At 42.2% G+C, this 19865-nt stretch overlaps 1 protein-coding gene across 2 annotated transcripts in view; it reads right to left on the reverse strand.

Annotated features, from left to right (window-relative positions):
• The window catches only part of PIK3AP1 (phosphoinositide-3-kinase adaptor protein 1), a 39863-nt gene extending 23414 nt beyond the window's left edge, over nt 1-16449 (reverse strand). The window contains exons 1-2 of one of the 2 annotated variants that reach the window (XM_085229855.1): nt 16295-16449; nt 11235-11651 (exon numbers count right to left, since the gene is read on the reverse strand). In XM_085229855.1, the coding sequence (XP_085085981.1) occupies nt 11235-11651; nt 16295-16307 (430 nt within the window). In that variant the 5' untranslated portion in view covers nt 16308-16449. Of the gene's footprint in view, nt 1-317; nt 458-11234; nt 11652-16294 lie in introns of those variants that run through there. The other variant, XM_010714422.4, reaches the window with a different exon arrangement.
• Nucleotides 16450-19865: the final 3416 nt, after the last annotated feature.

Raw genomic sequence — 19865 nt, forward strand, 5'->3', positions numbered from 1 at the left:
ACTTTCCCTATAAGTATCAGAGTGATGCTATGGTTGTCTTGCGCACTGCATAATCACACAATTCTGTGAACATGCAGGCATCAGGAAACCATCCTATTACATTCAAAAGTATCCATGCTCTAAAGCGATGCATTATTAATCAGACCTCCCACTTACTAGGATACTTGACTAATGATAATCAACGGGTTGATTGAAGACCAAGATTGAGAACCCTCCAAATCAGCGGATTGATTCAGCAGTGATATTTTTGTCACAGTAGCATGGCTCGACAGGCCATCACTGAGGAGATCAGAGGCATTAGAAAGTTATAAGATTACCTGAATTGAGCTCCTCCATGAACGGCTGCCCTAGGTCAATAGCTCATGGTTACCGATGGTCCTGCCTTCACTGCAAGCCCTTTCTATTCCCCTTTAAATGAAAGCTACTTCAGGCCACGCCTGACAGTCTCAGAAACACTCATGAGAACAGCAGGGGCGGAGATGCGGTCCAAGAAACCCAACCACATTTCCCTTCGAAGAGCGTGCCCCCCAGCAGGAAGCGGCAGCACAGCACTGCAGGCCCCACACAGGCCCCTCTGCCCTGCGTCGCTCTGCATGCAGACTGCTGCCCTGCTGGGCCGCCAACACTCACACCCAGGAAAACCCTGGGAAACGTGGGCATGGCCACATGCTTCATCTCAGGCCATTTAGCAGCTCTTAGAGACCAACACAAAGCAGCCAGTTATTTTGATATTTTGCTGCAGGCAGCGTGCAGCTCACTCTGTCATCCATTTCCTCCTGACTACGCTGTGAGTGCATGGAGCTGACATCTGTGGTTTCTCAGAAGTCAGCCCTGACACTGCAGGACACGTGAGCACTTGGCTGGAGTCAGCAATCTGCTCCCTCTGACCACTCTGTCATCCAGATACAGTGCAAACTGAGCAACAACTTGTCCCTGCAGCTTCCGTGTGAGCAGACTGTCCCTCATCAGTGTCTGCAAATACTTCCCATCTCACCCACCCACCAGCTCACCAGCAGAGCTGAGGAGTTTTCATGAGATCTCAGGCATTTACCTCCCAAAACCCAGAGCAAGGCGGAAGACCTTCAGAAAGCTCCTGCTATCAGCCAAGGCTTGCAGCTGGCCAAACTCCTCTTCCAAATAGGAGCAAGGACATTAGGGCTACCGAAGCAATTCCAGCAGCATTTGCAAGAAGCATGTTGCTTAAATCTACATGTAGAGCATCTAAAGCCAGATTCTCTGTTCTACAAAGAAAGCAGTCACATTTTATTTGTAATCATAGTTCCAAATCTCCATTAAGAAAACAAGCTGTGTTTTATCAGGCCAAGATTTGCTTGAGCAAGTGTGTGCATATCTCTTGGGGAAGTTGTTTTCTCACTAAGGACACAACATCTCAGCAGGTCAGAACTGGTGCTTCAGCAAACTGTGAGAAGCCAGAAGGTATGGCTGTGTTTACCTTCATGACTTGCTAAGACAACACACATCCTTAATACTCAAAAGACACATTACTCCATAATTTCTCTATAAAGCACGCTTCATCCTGACTTGAAGAATGAATTTTCTTTTATATTATTATAGATCTATGAACATGCAGCTGAACAGAGAAAAATGTCTTTCTGAGTGCAAGAGGCTTTTGTGACCTTCATTAATGTTTAAACCAAGTGAATCAATCTATTCACTTTTCCTGTCTCAATATTCCTTAATGTTACCCACAGGTTATTTTTTAATTTAATCTTTCAAATGAAAAAGTCACCAAAAGTTGTTCACAATACCAAGGACAACTCCACATCACTCACATAAATGCCAGAAAGTAAGAACAAGAAAATGGCCAGCAAATACCATACCCCATACCTGGGTTGCAGGAACAAAAAATCTGGCATGTAGACCTGGAGACAGTGAGGTTAAGAAAGTAAAGCCTCAAAAGACATAAAAGTGGTGAGGACACAGAAAAGAAAATATGAAGAAAAATGTCAGTCTAGAAAAAAGTAATAAAATGAAAACCCCAAGCAGGAGGGAATCAGTACAGAACAGAAAGATAACTTGTGGTATAAAAGGAACCTTTCTCCAGTTTAGGGAAAAATGTCAGCAGTAACTTCCAGTCAGCTGTTTGTGGTAAGCTCAGCTTTTAGCTGTTCACCAGTATATAGCACTAATTAGAAAATTGTGGGTTTAAATTATGGTCCCAACCTTGATTCCATTGTACTGTAGACATAAAGTTGATTATTTCTCCTTCCAAATGCTACAATCAAATCCCAAGTCCAGATGGAGAAAGTCAGGAGGTTTCCTGGCACTTAGTGATATCTCAGACAGCTGAGACTGACAAAGCACTGTCAGCAGCAAAGCAATTGTGACCAGACTGAAGCACACAACCAATCACATCTCAGATGGCATTCCCTGATATGCAAAAGCACAGCTAGGAGCCCTTTATAGGAATTCTTTTCCATCAGCAAAAGATGGAATTAGGAACTGCATCAACATGCTGCTGGAATTCTTCTCTTGGATTCAGTGCCTCAGAAGGAACAGCTGGGAAACTGCCTACCACACTTCATTTGCCTTAGCAACACTTCTCAGCCTTCTCTGCCTTGACTGCAGATGACAACAGCAAGTAGTTCAGGATTGGTTTGCAGCCCCCTCTTCCTCAGTTGCTCAGGAAAGTACTTACTTGTAACTGCAGGTTGTACCAAGACAACATTCACAAAGATCTAAGCACAGGGGAGATTCACAGAAGCTTAGCAGTTTCCCCAGGATGACAAGATAGCACTAAGTAATTCCATCATATTATATATATCAGATTGCAATTCAGGATTTTGTGCAAAACACTATGTTTTAGTTTTTCAAACTTAGAGCACTGTTCGTTCATTAGCAGCTTTGAGCTGAAAGTAGGACCTTGAAAGTGAAGGACTGGATGGATCTGAGATCACAGTAACTCCTAGAGATGCAATGTGCAAGAACTCAGGGAATGCATACAGCCTGAAACCAGCAAGTTTTCCAGTAACAGAAAGACACTTTCCCAGCAGAGACTCCTCAATTTATTTATTTATTTTTTTGTCAGTGTGGGAAGTTCTGCTATTAGAAATCCTCAGGTGACCTTTCACAGTGGAAAAGAAGTGTCATCTTCTATTGCCTAATAAAGCATGAGTAAAAAACTTCCTTTACAGCACTGTTATTTGTCCAGAAAACATTGTTTTGGCTCAAATGTATGCCTTGCTTCAGACAGTAATCATGGCTTAGCAAGTATGTTAAGCTGAAAAAATAACTTCTGCATTTGTCTGGAGGGCAGATGTTCATAAAAGTAAAAGCTACAGAAGTTTAAAACACAATTGCACTCATTACGGCCCTCCTCCCAACTCTTGCTTCCCTTTCTAGTCTTTATTTCCACTAGAAATTGCAGCCCACACAACAAAGCCAGCAGAAAAGAACATGTTTGGCTGTGTCTGCAAGATCCAAGCCCAGGATCTTTGCCTGAGCATCTGAGAACTGGGAGTTCAGACTGAGCAGCCAGCCCCTGACCTTCAGGATGTGGAAGAACTTCCATACATCTCACTCCTGCATACTGCAAAGACAGTAACTGTCATCTCAAGGATGAAATGCTCAGTTATTCTTACATCACTATGATACATCTGCCATAGCTTACCTTAGCATGCCTAGAGCCTGATACAAATGCAAAGTGTATTTACATTGTAGCAAGCATTCCATACTACTGCTACCTCCTGCTAAAAGCACAGGTTTTTAGGAGGACGGGACACCTCAACCATGTGTAGCAGGAGGAGACAACACATACTGAGGAAGTATATGCATGGCTGATGAGAATGCTGAAGTCATGTTATATCAGCCGCTGACTCAACAGTGTTCTTGAGCAATGACATGTAAGAAACATGAAAATCCAACTTGTTAATTACCCTTGCTTGAATTTAAGCACAATGCATAGCACTCACACAGCAGAGAACGTTGTCCACATGTAAGTCCACAAAGCTGAAATTCTAAGAGAGCTGCGTAGCTGCTTTGAAAACATTCCACCAATAGAACGCCACTTGACTGGACTTAGATCTGAAGCACGTAGAACCACACCTTCAGGCTACTACTAAAAAGGCAGTCATGCCCTCTCTCTTCTCCATACAGCCTCTGTTGGAATACCACCAGTGCAGTCCTATGCTGCACCAGATCACTCAATTAGTTGCCAGAACAGAGGTGGAGCATGAGGCAGACCACTTGTTTTTACAGCAATCTATGCCGAGGCCAGCCTCTGCCACCGACGGAACCTCCCCCTGAGAAACTGAAGACCCACTGGTATCCTTCAGTCATTTTTTAAAAACACTTCCAAAGTTTTCTGTGATGATGATGGATCCACCAGAATCTTGCAAAATGCAAACTTAGAAGCTATACAACTCTCCAAATGCACAACAGAGGTCTTTGAGACAACCTGAAGTCTGCCCCACACATCTCTTCAAACCTGATTGGTACAGTATCTTTTTCTGACCACAAACTTTTGCAAAGCTTTTGCAGAAATTACTTCAGCTGTCTCAGCTTGGAAGAAACCATCAGCAATAGGGCTCGGCTTTTATTTTAAGCCTTGCAGTTCACATTGCGGACATTTAAAATTAACCTCAGCCATCACCTTAAGGCAACCCACAGGGAGATTAAAAATACAGAGAAACATGGTTAGCGTTTGCAATGTGCATGGAGTCTATTATAGCCTGATGCTTCCTAACCACACCAGTTTCTGTACTTCAAAAGTTCTGCACTATCATTTCATTGCTTCAGTCTAGAAAGCCGATATACACCTATGTAAGCCGTGTTTGAATCTCCTACCATTTAGAAGACAAGCTGAGAAGCATTGCTGTTAATGTGTATAAGCCAGGAGTTTATGAAGCACCTTGATACAAACAACACTCCCATCTTGTAATTGGGAAGGCTGTTTCAACTACTTGACCCTCTTTGCCACAGATGGATAAGAACATCAATGCATTTCTCTCAACATCTCCTGGGGGCTTATTTAAAATTTCTAGTTGCTTTAAACCACTCTCTGAAATACGTGTTTCCAACATCAGTCATTTATAGCTACACCAACAGCTGCAAGGAAGGGCATGTGAACTTATGTTCTCTCAACCTTAACTCCTGTGCAACAATATCACAGTTTCCTCTCCCTGGCAGTCTGAGAACTAGCTGGGCAGCCCAGCTCCCATAAAAGTGAAGCAGACCCTCACTGCACTCAGAGGACTGACTAACGCAGCACCTGTTCCTCTTCAAAGAACAGAGTCAAGGAAGCATATCCTCATTTCAAAACAATTCAGCAGAGAAAAACACAGCTTTAAAAATTCACTTAATATTTCCCCTTCAAAGAGGAAAAATAAAAAAGGATTGAGAAATGGAGGAAAGACTGCAATAAAACAGGTAATATTTTTATCTTTGGTATGCAAGGCCACTCCAGTAGGCCAGCAGAAATAAATGTTAAATGTAATCCCCTGTGAGAAAACTACTCAGAATATGCTCCTCCAAAGACAATTTACAGCCAGAAGTGAATAGCAAGTAATGCCCCACTTCTTGTCTCTCTGTCCCTTAGGTATGTACACTGATCAACTCCTTTCCCTTCCTGTCTCCAGTTTGCTTCTTTTAGCATCCCTGGGATATCCAAACAGCCTCTGAAGATGCAAGCAGAAATCACAAACATGGCACAGACATCTCCCATCCAATCTGCAGCTTCTGAAACCTTCCAAGTGCCAAAATGAGACCAGAGGACCACAGTAAGAGAGCTGCTGGTGAGGAAAATATAATAGCAGGCAAAGATAATACAGAAAGGCAAAGAGACAGCAGCAACAGTTTGAAGGATCACTGCAGTTAGAGCTGCAGGAACTAGAGTCTGCTCACATTTTGAAGCCTCAGGAGTACAGCATTAGCTTTCCAGCAATATAACTGGTCCCAAGGCACCCGATTCTGTAAGGTGAAAGATCAAGGAGGCAGTTTCACAGAGACATTCAGGATGTCAGATTAACTCACAGCTTTTTCTGGCAGCTTTGTATCTAGGATTAGTCCCTTAAGAGGGTGGCAAAACTTCCCCATGAACTATTTGGTGATGTCAAGTCTCTTCCTACCAGAATCCCCTTTCCAGAATCCAGCTTTCCTAGGAACAAGGCTCAATGGCCAAGCCTTATGAAATAAATCAAGCAGCACAAGGAGGAGTTATTACAGCTGCTGGGTTTAGCTCTGCCCCCACATGCAACAGCAAGCTCCATGAACACTGGAAATCTCACTACGCCACTTCTTGTGGGCATTTGTCCCCATACAGAGCAGAATGAACCTGTGGAGAAGGAGGGAGGTTGCATCCCAGTTTATAGCACCCTTTGCCCACTGTCTTACCTGCAAGTCTCCGCATGAGGCTGACAGAGGGGTCCTGAGAGAAGTACTGACAGCAAGAAGCAGACATAGCATAACAGCTACTACTGTCAGAAAGTGGTATCAGCTCCACAGTACAACAGAGAGCACCTACTATTCAGTGAATTGTTGTATGAGGCATCTCAGGATCAGCACTGTCCTGTGCTGGTGTACAGCTGCTACTGGCTGGTGGCTTTTGTGGTTTCTAGTGAAAAGTTGCCCTTAAGAGCATTCAATGTGAATTAACATTTTTAAAGGGGGAAGAGGTAGGAAAGAAGGAAAAGTGTACAAATTTATCCTCAAAAGCCACAGATGTTGTGATATTTACTTTGTCATTCCTAAAGATAGCTAAAGCATGAGGGTAACATATCAGATAACACTGGATTTCATTGTGCTTGCTGTGAAATAGATATAAGCAATCAGAAATGTACTCTCCAGCCTGTAGAAGAGAAGGCTCAGGAAGCATCTTATCAGTGTGCATCTGATGAAAGGGAATGAAAGAAGAATAAGACTCTTCCTAGTACTGTCCATTGACAAGACTAAAGCACATGTGATATCATCTGAACACAAGAAAATATTTTTCCTTTTTTTTTTTTTTCCCCCCTCCAGTAAAAGTGGTCAAACACTGGAAAAGACTGCACAGAGAAGACTCAAAGTCTTCCTCTGCAGAGATATTCAAAACCTGACTGCATGTGGTCCTGGGCAATATGATTTATCTGGCTACATTTGAACAGAGAGATTGGACTGTACAATCTCAAAAGGTCCTTTCTGACATCAATATTCCATGATATGTTCCCAATTTTCATTTATGGTTTCGCCAGTGCAAGAAGAAAACCAGGAAGTTAATTAAATTCCTTGTCATGTACAGGAGAGAGAATGATAATAGCCTGTGTGGTTTCTGTTACACCATTTCCCTCCCAGCAGATAAATTAAGCCATTTATAGTGTCTCTTCTTTCCACAAGTCCTTTGGCAGGCAAATAGTCTCTGTGAGTTAGGTTATTCACAGTCATGACAAAGGAACAAAACCATCATATCCAAAAAGGCTTCTGTTACACAACCACCAGTTGAAAATATCACAAGCTTCTCTACCCAAGATTCTGACTGACACAGATGAAGTTCCAGCTCTGAGACTGTTTTTTTTGCATCTCTTTGCAGGTATGTCACACAGTTCCTAACAGTCACTTCTGATCCTTTTGTTTTGCAAGAAGTTTGCTAGCACTGATCTTTCTTTGTCATCCACCTCATTGCATGAGTACTATGTTCAGTCAAGGCTGCACTTGTCTGTCAACCGCCTGGCTTATAACTGCTGTTTTGTCTGGTCATCACCTTAACAATTTCAGGCAGCTGTTGGCTTCCCTGGCATTTTAGCTGTAAGAGTTTGCTCTCTTACAAAAGTTCAAGGCCACTGATTAATTAGCAAACATTTTGGAAACAGACTTGTAAAGCCAGGCATTTGGGGGAAAAAAAAAAAATTAAGACAAAGGTAGGGGCTGAAATGAACTGGATAAATCTTAATGTGCACAACACAAAACAGATGTAATTTGAAGTTGTGTTATGGCACCATGGGAGGAAGAGGAAGATCAATGGCTCCAATAGCGAGCTTCCAGCTGGACAAGATGGCTTAAACCTTAAGTAGTAGGTTGGTCACCACACCCAGTTTGGGATTACACCCTTCCAGAACCAAGCTGACTTGTACAGCGCCATCCAAAGCTTTTTCACATCCTCAGCACAGTTAGTGCATAGCCTGAGAAACACAGACAGGACCACTTGCAAACAGAACCTTCTTGGCCTCTGGAGTTTGCCTCAATTGAGAAATTAGAGTAAAAACTGCTCTTCCTACCAAGCAGCAAACATCAGTGTCAACACAGTTTGTTCTCAACAAGGCTAGATGAACACTTCCTCATTTCTGACGTTCTACTAAACTAATAAAAATTAAAATAGCTTTCAGTGTGTGATGTCTGCAGGTGCCATGTTCCCATGATGCCCTAAACAAACCACAGTCTAACAGCTGCACTGCAGAGAACAGAATAACCTGAGCAGGGCCGATATGCAGATTCTAGAGAGATATTTGTTCCCACTGAGTCCTGTGCTCCTCTCATTAAGAACTGAGTTGCTAAGATGCTGAACTCAGCCTGTGGAAATAAATATTTCCAGAGGTAGACACCCAAATAAATCGTTTCAAACACGGTCATTAAACTTTCCTTGCTAAGTGCTGTAGGAATTGAGAGATACACTTTTCTTGGGAAAAATACACAGTCTGCTGTAGAGAATGGACTTAACTGAGGCATCTTGACTTCTAAGCCTTTGTCTAAAAACTTAAAAGTGAAGTAGTGGGAGCAGAGTACATGTTGTGTTTCTCTATGGGAGAGAGAGCTGTTACAAATACTCTTACTTCAAGCCTCTCATGTCTGCATTAGCTACAGACAAACTGTAAGTAATACACTGATTTATTTTTAGTACCAAGAAGAAAGTTTCTGTAGTTTCACCCCAAAGGCAACACCTGGTGTTGTCTTCTCTCCAGAGGATATATTTGCATTTGAGGGTATTCACAAAAGCTTTGTTTGTAGAATCACGGGGTGCAAGAGGTTGTCCCTGTGGCAGAATGAGATATGTTCATCCAAGTGCTTCAGGCACACCAGCCTACCTGAAGTAGATTCGTCCTTTATAGGAGTCAGTGACAGGAGACTCCTTGTCTTGGTAACCACTCTAATGTGCATAATCAAACTGTTTGACATCACCCAACTGGTATGCAGTGGGCAGCTTGCATCAGGTAGGGCTTCTGTAACAGCAAGTCCAGAAATTCTGACTTTTCATGCACCAAACTACTTGGAAAATGCTGCAGAAGACTCCATAGCAAATAAAAGCTTGTTTTCTCCTCATCTTTTTCACGGTTAAATATTTTCCAGATATACCAAAGCTAGTATAAGATCTACGTATGTTCCTTCCTCTCTTCATATACAGAAAATAACCTGCATCATTTTTGTTACATAGGAACAACAACAGAAATCCAAAGCATAATCTATCTTTAAAAACACAATTTACATGTAGCTAAAGCACATGCTAACTTTCAACAGAGATCACACCTCTGCAGAAGAAGTCTTCCAGCTGAAGGAATGGAATAGGCTGGTGAGCCCTGGCTGTGGGAAGAGATTTCAGTGAGTATCTCTTCACACTTTCACTCCAACAGTTCTCTGTTAACAGCCAGTCCATAGTAATTACAAATTAACTAACACACATAATCCAGAGAGATATTGCTTATATTTACCTAAGTTTGAAAGTCATATATGAAAAGCAAACTAAAACATACAGACCAGACACAAAATGTATTAAGAGTATAAAAATTCAGCCACTGTTTTCTGTCTTCTTTCAGGCCAAAGAAAGGAGCCTGCCTACATTAGGCCTAGGTTATCTATCGGAAAACCAACACAGTTCAGGGTTATTTGAAAGAGGGATACAGACTGGTACTAGGAAACATCTGTTGTGACCTGTTCACCCGAGAACGTCATCTTCACACAACCTCTAAGCAAAGTTTTTTCAGGGGGCTTGTTCTGGCAAAGACTGTGACTGTCAACATTTATTTTTACTGCAACAAGTTTGTCATCATAATTATTCCTCTTGTTATTCTATGCCTCTTTTCGGAATATCCAAACAGCAAGATGCAAGCAGAAATCATAAACATGGCACAGACATCTCCCATCCAATCTGCAGCTTCTGAAACCTTCCAAGGGCCAAAATGAGACCAGAGGACCACAGTAAGAGAGCTGCTGGTGAGGAAAATCTAATAGCAGGCAAAGATAATACAGAAAGGCAAAGGGACAGCAGCAACATTTTGAAGGATCATTGCAGTTAGAGCTGCAGGAACTAGAGTCTGCTCGCACTTTGGAGCCTCAGGAGTACAGCATTAGCTCTCCAGCGATATAACTGGTCCCAAGGCACCCAATTCTGCAAGGTGAAAGATCAAGGAGACACACAGCAGCAGATGTATCAGAAGACTTCATTTTTTCCATTTATACCACTAAACACAGATAGATCCTAATGCAAGATGCAGTCATGGAATTCCAATCCTGCTAAGTATGACAGGAACACTCATTGTGGCAGTGTCATAAAAACATCCTAACCAATACTGGACTCCCTGGAGCTCTCCACTTTCATTTCTACAGATATTGTGAGAAGGGAATACCAAAAACTGCTCCAGAGTTTAGGAAAGTTCAGATTTGACTAGAACTCCATTAACTGGCATCCCTAGTCTCCAGCTGTTAACATTTCTCTGCTAGCAATGCTTCTCTATGTATAATAAGGTGACCATTTTCAGAGTATTTGGAGAAAACACTCTGATATTTGAATTGCACTGATAGCTTTAAAAACAACCCAACTACTTTGTGACATTCCATAATGGGTAACAACAAACCTATCTTCTGCCAGAATGGTTTGCCTTCTGACTTCAACCTGATTGCTAGAAAATACACATTAAGTAACATTGTTTTGGCTCTGGTGTAACAGAAAGTCTGAAGAAAAAGATGATTTTCTCTTGACTGGGATCAATAATCTCCAGGGTACAATATTTACAGGCAGAAATTTAAAGATGCTAAGTTTATAATTTTCCATTTGCATTCAAAACTAAAAACAATACACAAGTTCAGAAATTCTCTGTGAATCACAGGTGATCCTTCCTGAGTTAGGAACCAATTGACCAGGCACAGGAAGAGCAGCTTGTAGAACTGTCTAGTTTACAATGGTTGTCCAATTTACTTTAGTTTTCGGTTTCAGAAAAACATGTTACAAGCGTTAAAATAAGAATGAACAATACTACAAATATCCCTCCTCCAATTGCTGACCACAAAGCCCAGCTCCACAGTCACTACCTTACCTTCTGAAATAGCCTTCTTGACAGCTTCTAGATAAGATTCGGGCTCATCATCATATGTGAGTTCTTGCCACTGATACCAGTCCTTGAAAAAGGTCAAATAGTCATCACAATCTGTAACACCACAGAACAGCTTGACTACTTTCTGTGGGGGCCATAAAGCTTCCTGAAGGCTTTGCAGGACAGGAGGAAAATAAAAGCTCTGCACCAGCTCAGCAGATAGCAAAATAACGATGCTCCGACTTCTGCTGAAAATGTCCAGCTCCTGGTTAGAGATGGCAGATTCTCCTTCCAGCTGGTAGCTCTGAATCTGATGCTTTCGGATGTGCCGAGTAGAGAGGAAGAGGTTCTGGAGGTACTGACACCACTCAGCAGCGTCACTCGCATACAGAATCAGCACATCATACCCCCCATGGGTTCCTGTAGAAGTGCAAGATCATAGTGGGGAAAAGGATTAAATACAAAGCGAGAATGGACCCACAGTTTTACAGCAAGACAATCAACAGAACAGTCACCCCGCGATTCATCTAAGTATCTCTAAAGCACTTTAAAAGCATGATAGTGATATCCAAAGTAAGCAGTGCTAAGGGTGGTTGAATTCCTTCTTGAATTGACTCCACTATAATATAAGCCTTTTTTTTCATTTTCAAGAACCTTCTCTGAAGAAGGGAATTTCTCCTGTAGTTTCAAGTGAAACAAGCCGCATGAGGAAATTTTCAGATTTAAAGCACACCAATAGGGAAAAGAAAAGAAAAAAATGTAATACTCAGCATGAAAATGAGATATCACCTCTGGGTGAGAATCAGAATCATTTCAGGTAAATATGGAGGTTCTGCAACACGACTGTAGACCATCACATACTCAAGTGGAGCACACACTAAGCATAGCACACCAAAGATAAGACAGGCCTTCACTTAAATGAGATCTCAATGCTCACAGGAAGTCATGACAGCTTCCATGGTTTTAGACACTTTTACTGTCACTGTAGCAGAAAGCAAACCGTCTGCAAAGTATGTGTGCAACCAAAGGGTACACCAGCCCCAGGGCATGCAGCACAGTCCTACCATCCAAGTTTCAGAGGCTTTGTAAGCTTGCATTGGAGCCCCAAAACTGTCATAAGAAGGTTTCCTGACCTGTTTGGCATGAAAAAAACCCACCTCCTCAGAAGGAAGGAACTAGTACAGTAAGTGGTGGCTATAACACAGCCTGAAATAAGCTCACAGTTGACTAATTCAGCATCTCTCTAGAGACATCTCCTAACGACTCCCTCTCACATTTCTGTGTTCTGCACCGAAGGCACTTCTAAATCTGCTTCCAGTTTGCTATGAAAGTCACATGCAGACTGAAGGAATATGACATGGTGCAGTGCTTTATCTATAAATCCCCCAAAAATGCTGATGTCAAAGTTTAATTTTTCCATTCTTCTATGAAGAAATATACTCAAATTTATATATTATGGCTCTGTCCCCATTGCAAATTTCAATGCTGAGTATTTCAATTATGAGCAAACTGTATTCTAATTGCAGTTTTAACTTAAAATCACCAGCATTTCCAATCTACCTCCATCCAGAAGCAAGCAAACAAAGGCAGATTTTGCTAATTAAAGTAGAAGGCAATGTTTAAAATTCAGCATGCCAAGAAAAGCATCTGCAAAGAGTGAGCTTACTAAAATTGAAGATTGCACTTTTGCAGTCATCTTATTAATATTAAATCAAAATTGAACATCCTCCAAAGTGGATCCAGTAAAATAATAATTGAAAAAAACAAAAAAACAAACAAAAAAAGGCTTTCACACCAGCAAGAACCCACCACTTGGGGGTGGGTGCAGTTGGGAAGCCATTAATTGTAAGCACTGATCACTGGGGCACAGTGAAAGCCTTCCTTCCCCGAAAGGAACACCAAATATGCCAACCTGACAGACTCTCTGCAAGCTCCCAAGATGGCATTTATACCCCAGGAAATCAACACCCAGAGCAAAGTACAACATAGGAACAAACTTCACCAAGGAAATTTAGGAAAAGCATGGATCCTCTAGATACCACTGCTCTGCTGGCACACTGCTCCCCTCAACAGAGCTGTGCCAGCTCTTCCCAAGCTCTCTTGCCTCCATTCTGTACCCTTTTTACACATGCTTCAGATAAACTACCAATGGCCTTTAAAAGGAGAAGAGTAAAATGAAATTACTGACTCCATGCTAAGAACTAAGGCAATTCTTCAGTTCATAAGCAAAAACACTGGAAGTGAGTCCCAAGGAGCTAGCTTGGTAAGCTTCAGTCAGCAGACGGGAAAATCTAGATGTGTTTTCAGTTACAACACCCCTTTCTTTCTAAGTAGGTAAGTAAATAAAAGATGATAAGACTCACTTTCCTGGATTATGGTATTTTTGTCTGATTAAATACCTCCCTTCGCAGCACCAACTACCACCTAGTCCTCAGGAGAAAGTGCAATGCAGGAAATACAGAACGTATTTATAGAGGAGGTTCTTCATACATCATTTACGATAAGAACTTGCAGAGCACGCTTCAAAGCACAACGTAAATCCTTCCTATTGTACATACAAGGAAATCCTAGGTGAACACCAAGCACATCTTTCAATCCTGACATCATATGCTTTGCTAGTGCTTTCAACAGCCTGATTTTGCAAAAATAAACATAAGGAAGCCTTCAGTTCAAGTAAGAAAGCTATGAACAGTATGCACATTAGCAAGACAAGGAAAAATTTCTGTCAGTCAACTGTTCCAGAAAACAAGTGCAATCTTGTTTGAATATCAGCAATATCTTGTTTATTCATTCCTAAGTTTAGAGTAGGGAAATGATTTTTGCTTACCAAATGTCAGCTATATTAACAATATTGCAGGGCATGCTTGATTATTTATTTCATAGAAAATCATCCAAGTACAGTTCTGTTGCAATTGGCAATGATAAAATATAACCTCTGCGCTCCTTTCCAGCTGTAACTCCCTCTTTGATGCTTAGCTGTATATTTCATTACAACAGTCATTCATTACAGTAACGATATAAAGCTGATGAGATTATGATCTAGCACTCTAGAAATACCTAAGATCTCTAAGTGAGGCTGAAGTCCCACGAACTACGTGGCATAGACAAAGAACAAGATAAAAACCCTTCCCTGCTTCTTGAGCTGCATATGAAATAAAAAGGGATAAATTGTATCAATCAGAATCTAAGAAAGTCAGTGGGAAGAGAATAAAAGCATCCTAAAGGATAGACTGTATCATGGCTTTTCGTGGCCTCTCTTTGAGAATGACTCCTCTTCAGATCATGGTCAGGAGTAGGGAGGTGACAATCTCTTAAGTTTGGAATACACATGAGATAGCAGTTCATGGCAGCACTGGAAGATTCTGATTAGCACTGAAATAGCTAAAGCATGCTGCAGGAAGTCAGCGGATCAGAGCTGGGTAAGATCACATCTGCCCACTTAACACTTCACACTTCTGAATCTGATAGGTTCAATCAACCACTGCTTCAGTTTACAAGCCAAAATGTTTAACCTTTTTGATTCACAGAGCATAAGTAGTTTTCCGTTGTACTTCTCTGCCTTGTAAAGCAAATTCAAGATCTCTAACAGTACATAGCTTTTTTGTATCCCCTTTCTACATAATCCATGCCTTCTCAGGGTCCATAGATCAACCACAGACTGTAAAAAACTTACAGACAAATCTTTTCCACTGTCTTAAAAGACTGAATGTTGTGTCAGGTAAGTTGATTTTCATCTGCTAGAGCCTGTCTCAAATTCTGACAAAATGAAGAAGCACTACATAGTCTGTTATCTACATTATCATCAATTTGCTTTGGCATGTATGTGTATAGAAGATAAAAGAAAACAGCAGCGTCCAATTCCTTGATACAGGAGGATGCATTTCCTATGAAAAAGAAAATCCCTATGCTATCAATTAAACTCAACCCAAGATGCCTTAAAAATCAAATTCTTAAATGAGAGATCTTCCAAGGGATGTTAGTAGGTGCTGGTGGGCCATTGAAAGAAGTAACTTTCGTACTCTGGTGTCTACAATGTGTGCATTTAAGTCGTGTATGAAGAAATGCATTCTTCGCCTAGCTGGAATGCATGACAAAGCAACAGTGATCACATGCAATAATTATTAACAGGCTATCAACACCTCTCACTTTGACCAGAATAGAAATCTTCCACTTCAATGTGCTGCAAACGAGCAAGTGGAAACAGAACAGAACTAGACACATTTTTTTTCCTTCACATGAGATTTGCATTATGATGGGTGAATTTACAGTCGTTCTACTTTTAGGAGTCTTTGTGAAACCATCTCTCTTTAAGGAGAAAGGTAGTTTTGCCCGCAAGTCTCCAGAGGTTCCCGTGTAGCTGATTTTACATCACAAGGAGATACGCGTCAGTGAAACGCTGCCGTTACTTCACTCTCTGAGAACGGTACATTTTCCCTTTTTTAGAGAGGACGCACACACTTCCCCACAAAGGGGGAACTTGCAGAGTGGGCACTAGTGAACTTACACAATTCGGGTTAACCTCATCTACCTCTGGAGTTTGCCGGTGTACTTTAATCAGTTTTGTCTGCACATGTCAGCTAAGACGGCAACCCAGCACACCTTGTGACCGGTGTCACTGTGGCAAAAGGCAGCAAAATCGTACCCCGAAGAGGAAGCGTGCAAATGGTGGGGAATAAGGCGATATTTAGAAGAACTGCCTTCTCTACAGAACATCGCGGCAGACCACCGAGACGACCGGTGCGCGGCAGGGCCAGCTTACTCGGCTGAACACTCTCCCTCAGTAGCACAGCTCTGCCAGCGACCACAAGACAAGCAGAGCAAGACGGGGTAGAAATCGCGGTGACCGTCACCTTTTGTTAGCTGCCTCCGAGCGAGCCCGGCGCTCCGGGAGGCATTCTCCTTCCCTCCTGGCATTCTCCCTTCCTACCTGCGGGGCGGGCTGCGGCCGGGCAGCTCCGCGCTCCGCTACCGCGCCGTTCAGCGGCAACCGGCGCTTCCCGCACCGTCCCCGACCGACCCCCGCCGCTTCCCCCCGGTCTCCACGGAGCGGCCGCGGCACCTACCGGAGGCCGTCATGATCCGGGGCTGGCGGCGGCGCACCGCGGCGTCCGTCCCGCGGTCACTTCCTCGGCCCGTCCGGAGACCCGCTCCGCAGCCCGCCCCCCGCCCGCCCCGCCGCCGGGCAGCACCGCCCCTGGGGCCGCTCCGAGCGCAGCTCCGGCCCCGACGGCGGCGCCCTCGGGCTTACCGCGACGGCGGCAGGTCCTCGCTCGTGCTAACAGGGCGAAGGCTGAGCTCCGGGCGTTCCTTCCTGCTCTAGCACTGCTCGTTTTCGCTTTCCAGCGCTTTTAAAACCCAGGTGCTGAAGTGCTGCGGAGCTATCTAAAAGCGAGCGTTTAGGATGACCACTTATATCTTCTCTGAGATTCCCTCGAACTGTCTCAGTTCCTCCTTCCAGCTAAAGCTGCTCCGGCTCCGCAAGGGTTAGCACTGGCCGGAGGGATGGGAACAGAAGAGTCCGATACAGTGGAAACAGAGTAGGTGAACGTGAAGTGCTAATAACTAATAATAAGGAGGTGGTACAGCGGTTAAAACCACAGCTGTCAGCCAGGAAAGGTGAAAAACGTAAAAAGCAGAGAGGACAAGAGATGAACTTGATGCCCTTGGATTCACCAGCGTCCAGATGACTCTGCTCATAATGAGAGTAGCAGAAAGGTTCTGCTGGAGCTCAGAGAATACGGCTTAATTTAGTTTGTCACTTGGAACAAACCAACAGATTCTGCTTAAAGAATTATTTCAGATTCTGATTATTCCCTTGCAAACTTGGATGAAAAAAATAAATACAACATATTGTGTGTGTGTGTGTATATATATATATATATATATACCAGTGAAGGCTTCATCATTGCACTTTGGTAAAGCAAACACCGACTGCCCTACAGCCTGGTTTCCCAGTGAAGAAGTCACTCACATGGAGCACACTGCATGCAGCTCACTGCCATGAGCACTGACAGAAAGCACAGCAGTTAGCTAATCACACACAGTAACGAATCAAGTCTGTTTCCTGCTTATCCATTCAATCTCCAAACATAACTAAACTCTCCAGCTACCTCCAAGCCTTTCTTTGCCTAAAACTTACACTAAGTTTGCAAAATAAGTATATACTACAGCTTGTCTTCCAAAAACTGAGAGTTTTCTCCTACAATAATTATTTGGACTAACAAATTAAAAATCCTAAGGGTACAGCCTAAGGAGAAAGTGAAGGTATGCAGAGAAGAAAATCAGCACTTCCCCAATTGAATTCTGAGTATGTACAATAGAATAAAGACCATCTGGGTGCTGGAAAAATTTGCAGCTACAGATTCTACATTAATAAGGGACAAAAATCTACCAGTTGGAAGCTTGTCTCTCCTAGTTTTTTTGATATAATGGAATAATACTCATATTCTGAAACAGATATAAGTAAGAGTAGATGGATAAGCACGTATACAACTTCATAATTATTATTCCACAGTTATTGTTATTTCTCTTGTAAATCCGTTTAATCTCAGATTAAAAAGTGAAAAAAAATCAAAATCATCTCTCTGGTGTCAGATTAGGATTTAAATGTGCTCTTTGAAACAAGCTTTTAAATTATTTTTCCCTTTAGAGCTTTGCAGCATCATATAAACAGCTGGCAACATCATCTTCTTGCTTAATGAGAATCCATGCGATTTCTCCACATGCATCAGTGTCACCTGGGATGCTATTTAATTTATTCAATGTAAAAACAGGAAATCCTTTTAGCCTCTAGAATAAAAATTAATGTGCCTCCCCAAAATAACTGACAGTGTGCTGTTACAGCAAACTTCACAACAACCTTCTCCTTAAAAAACAGATTACGACAGGATGCTTTACACACACTAGGAACCAAAAAGTATCAGTCTCACTTCAATGCATAGAAAAAGAATTCGTGGATTGGGAAAAAGCAAAAGAAATGCCTTACTGTCCTACTGAGGAAGATCCAGGTTGTGTCTCTGCAAGTCAGGCTCTCAGTCCTCATTTAAGACTGCAGCTCCATACACAGCAGCTCATGCAGAGAAAAACAAATTTCATCACTTTAATTCAAGGAAAACCTGAGCCTTGTTGAGTCAGTTCTTCATTACAAATTGGCATGATCTGCACCTTCCACACAGGAACAACACTACTTAACTCACCCTGCAGTGTAAGAGCCATTTTCTTATGGACTTTAAGAGCAAGGGTGGAAAATTCATCACATGTTTTCTGATATTACCTCCAGTTCCCGTATGGGTAATAACCCAATGACCTTTGGCCTCCAGTTCTATGATTCCTCTTTTATCTACCACCACATTTCCAGTGCAGCACTGACTAAAGCAGCACTAGACAGGAAGATATGTCACTTGCTTTTCATTGCTCAAAAATCCGTTCCACAAAATTCACCACAGAGGTCAGATCATGTAGCAGGTTTAATTGCCAGAGCTGTTGCTCAAAACCAGTTTGCTGATGTTAAGGGCAATTTGATTTGTTTGGTAGGGATACAGGACAGGCTCTGATCCTCAAAGCAGACAAATACATGCAGCTCCCTATGTCTGTAACATGGGAAAGATTTTCTCTTGTTTCCCTTTTATGCAGTAAAATCTCTGAATCTTCAGAGATCTTACTGCATAAGATGCTCTGAAATTCTTTAAAAGCAATAGAAGAAAACTTAGCCACACCTTACCTATCCAAATTTTTAGCTGCTGAACGCAGCCATTAATTTCTCTGGCTTATCATAGCAGAATTACTTAAGATAGCAGAACCTCAAAATAAAGACAATTTATCAGCAATAACTGCACCTCTTCCTTACTGATGCAAAAGGAGGCACGCAACCTGTGCTGAGCTTTGCAGACTGGGCTTGTAGCTGCATTTAACAGACTCAAATAGATGAAAACCAGGAGAAATAATGGATCCTGGAAATAGCTTCCTTTCTGCACTTCACATCTGAGCAATCCTATGTATAAGGGCAGATCAGAATCTGAAAACAAAATGCAATTATTTAACAGTAAAATAGAATTGCCTTTGTCTCTAACTGCACAACAGTACTTTAGTAGGATTAGAGAAGCTTCCAGTAGTATCTGCCACTACATAAGGAGCCTTCTTTTCCCCCCAACACAAGCGTGAGACCTTCTAGAAAATGAAACCAGCAAATGAGATCTTCCCACATACAACAAACACCACCTAAACATACAAGAGAGATAGGACTCACATACAGTTGGGCACTGTAGTATCTAAAGAGCCTTACAAAGAACAGGGCAGGAGAACCATCAAGAGCATTAACGCTACTCCCTTACTCCTACTTGTTCAATGCTAGCAGCTCTAACTTAGGACTCTAAGTAAAGAACTCTCTCTCATTTATGCTCAGCAGACTTTGTATCAACAGAACAAAAAAAGTCCTCAGTTCAAAGCAAGAGGAATAAAAGAGGTTCAATTTATTAGCAAGTACCTCAAGACTTACAGACAAGAAAGCTTTTATTGAAAAAGAGAAATAGCTAATTTAAAGCCACAGCACTATACAGCAGCTGAATGAAATGTCTTATCAGAGCCCCAGAGCACACTAACAGGCCACAGCTGTTCTGATCAGCCCCACCTGTGACT

The sequence above is a fragment of the Meleagris gallopavo genome, chromosome 8, assembly GCF_905368555.1.
Source record: "Meleagris gallopavo chromosome 8, MGAL_WU_HG_1.1, whole genome shotgun sequence".
NCBI classification, from domain to species: domain Eukaryota; kingdom Metazoa; phylum Chordata; class Aves; order Galliformes; family Phasianidae; genus Meleagris; species Meleagris gallopavo.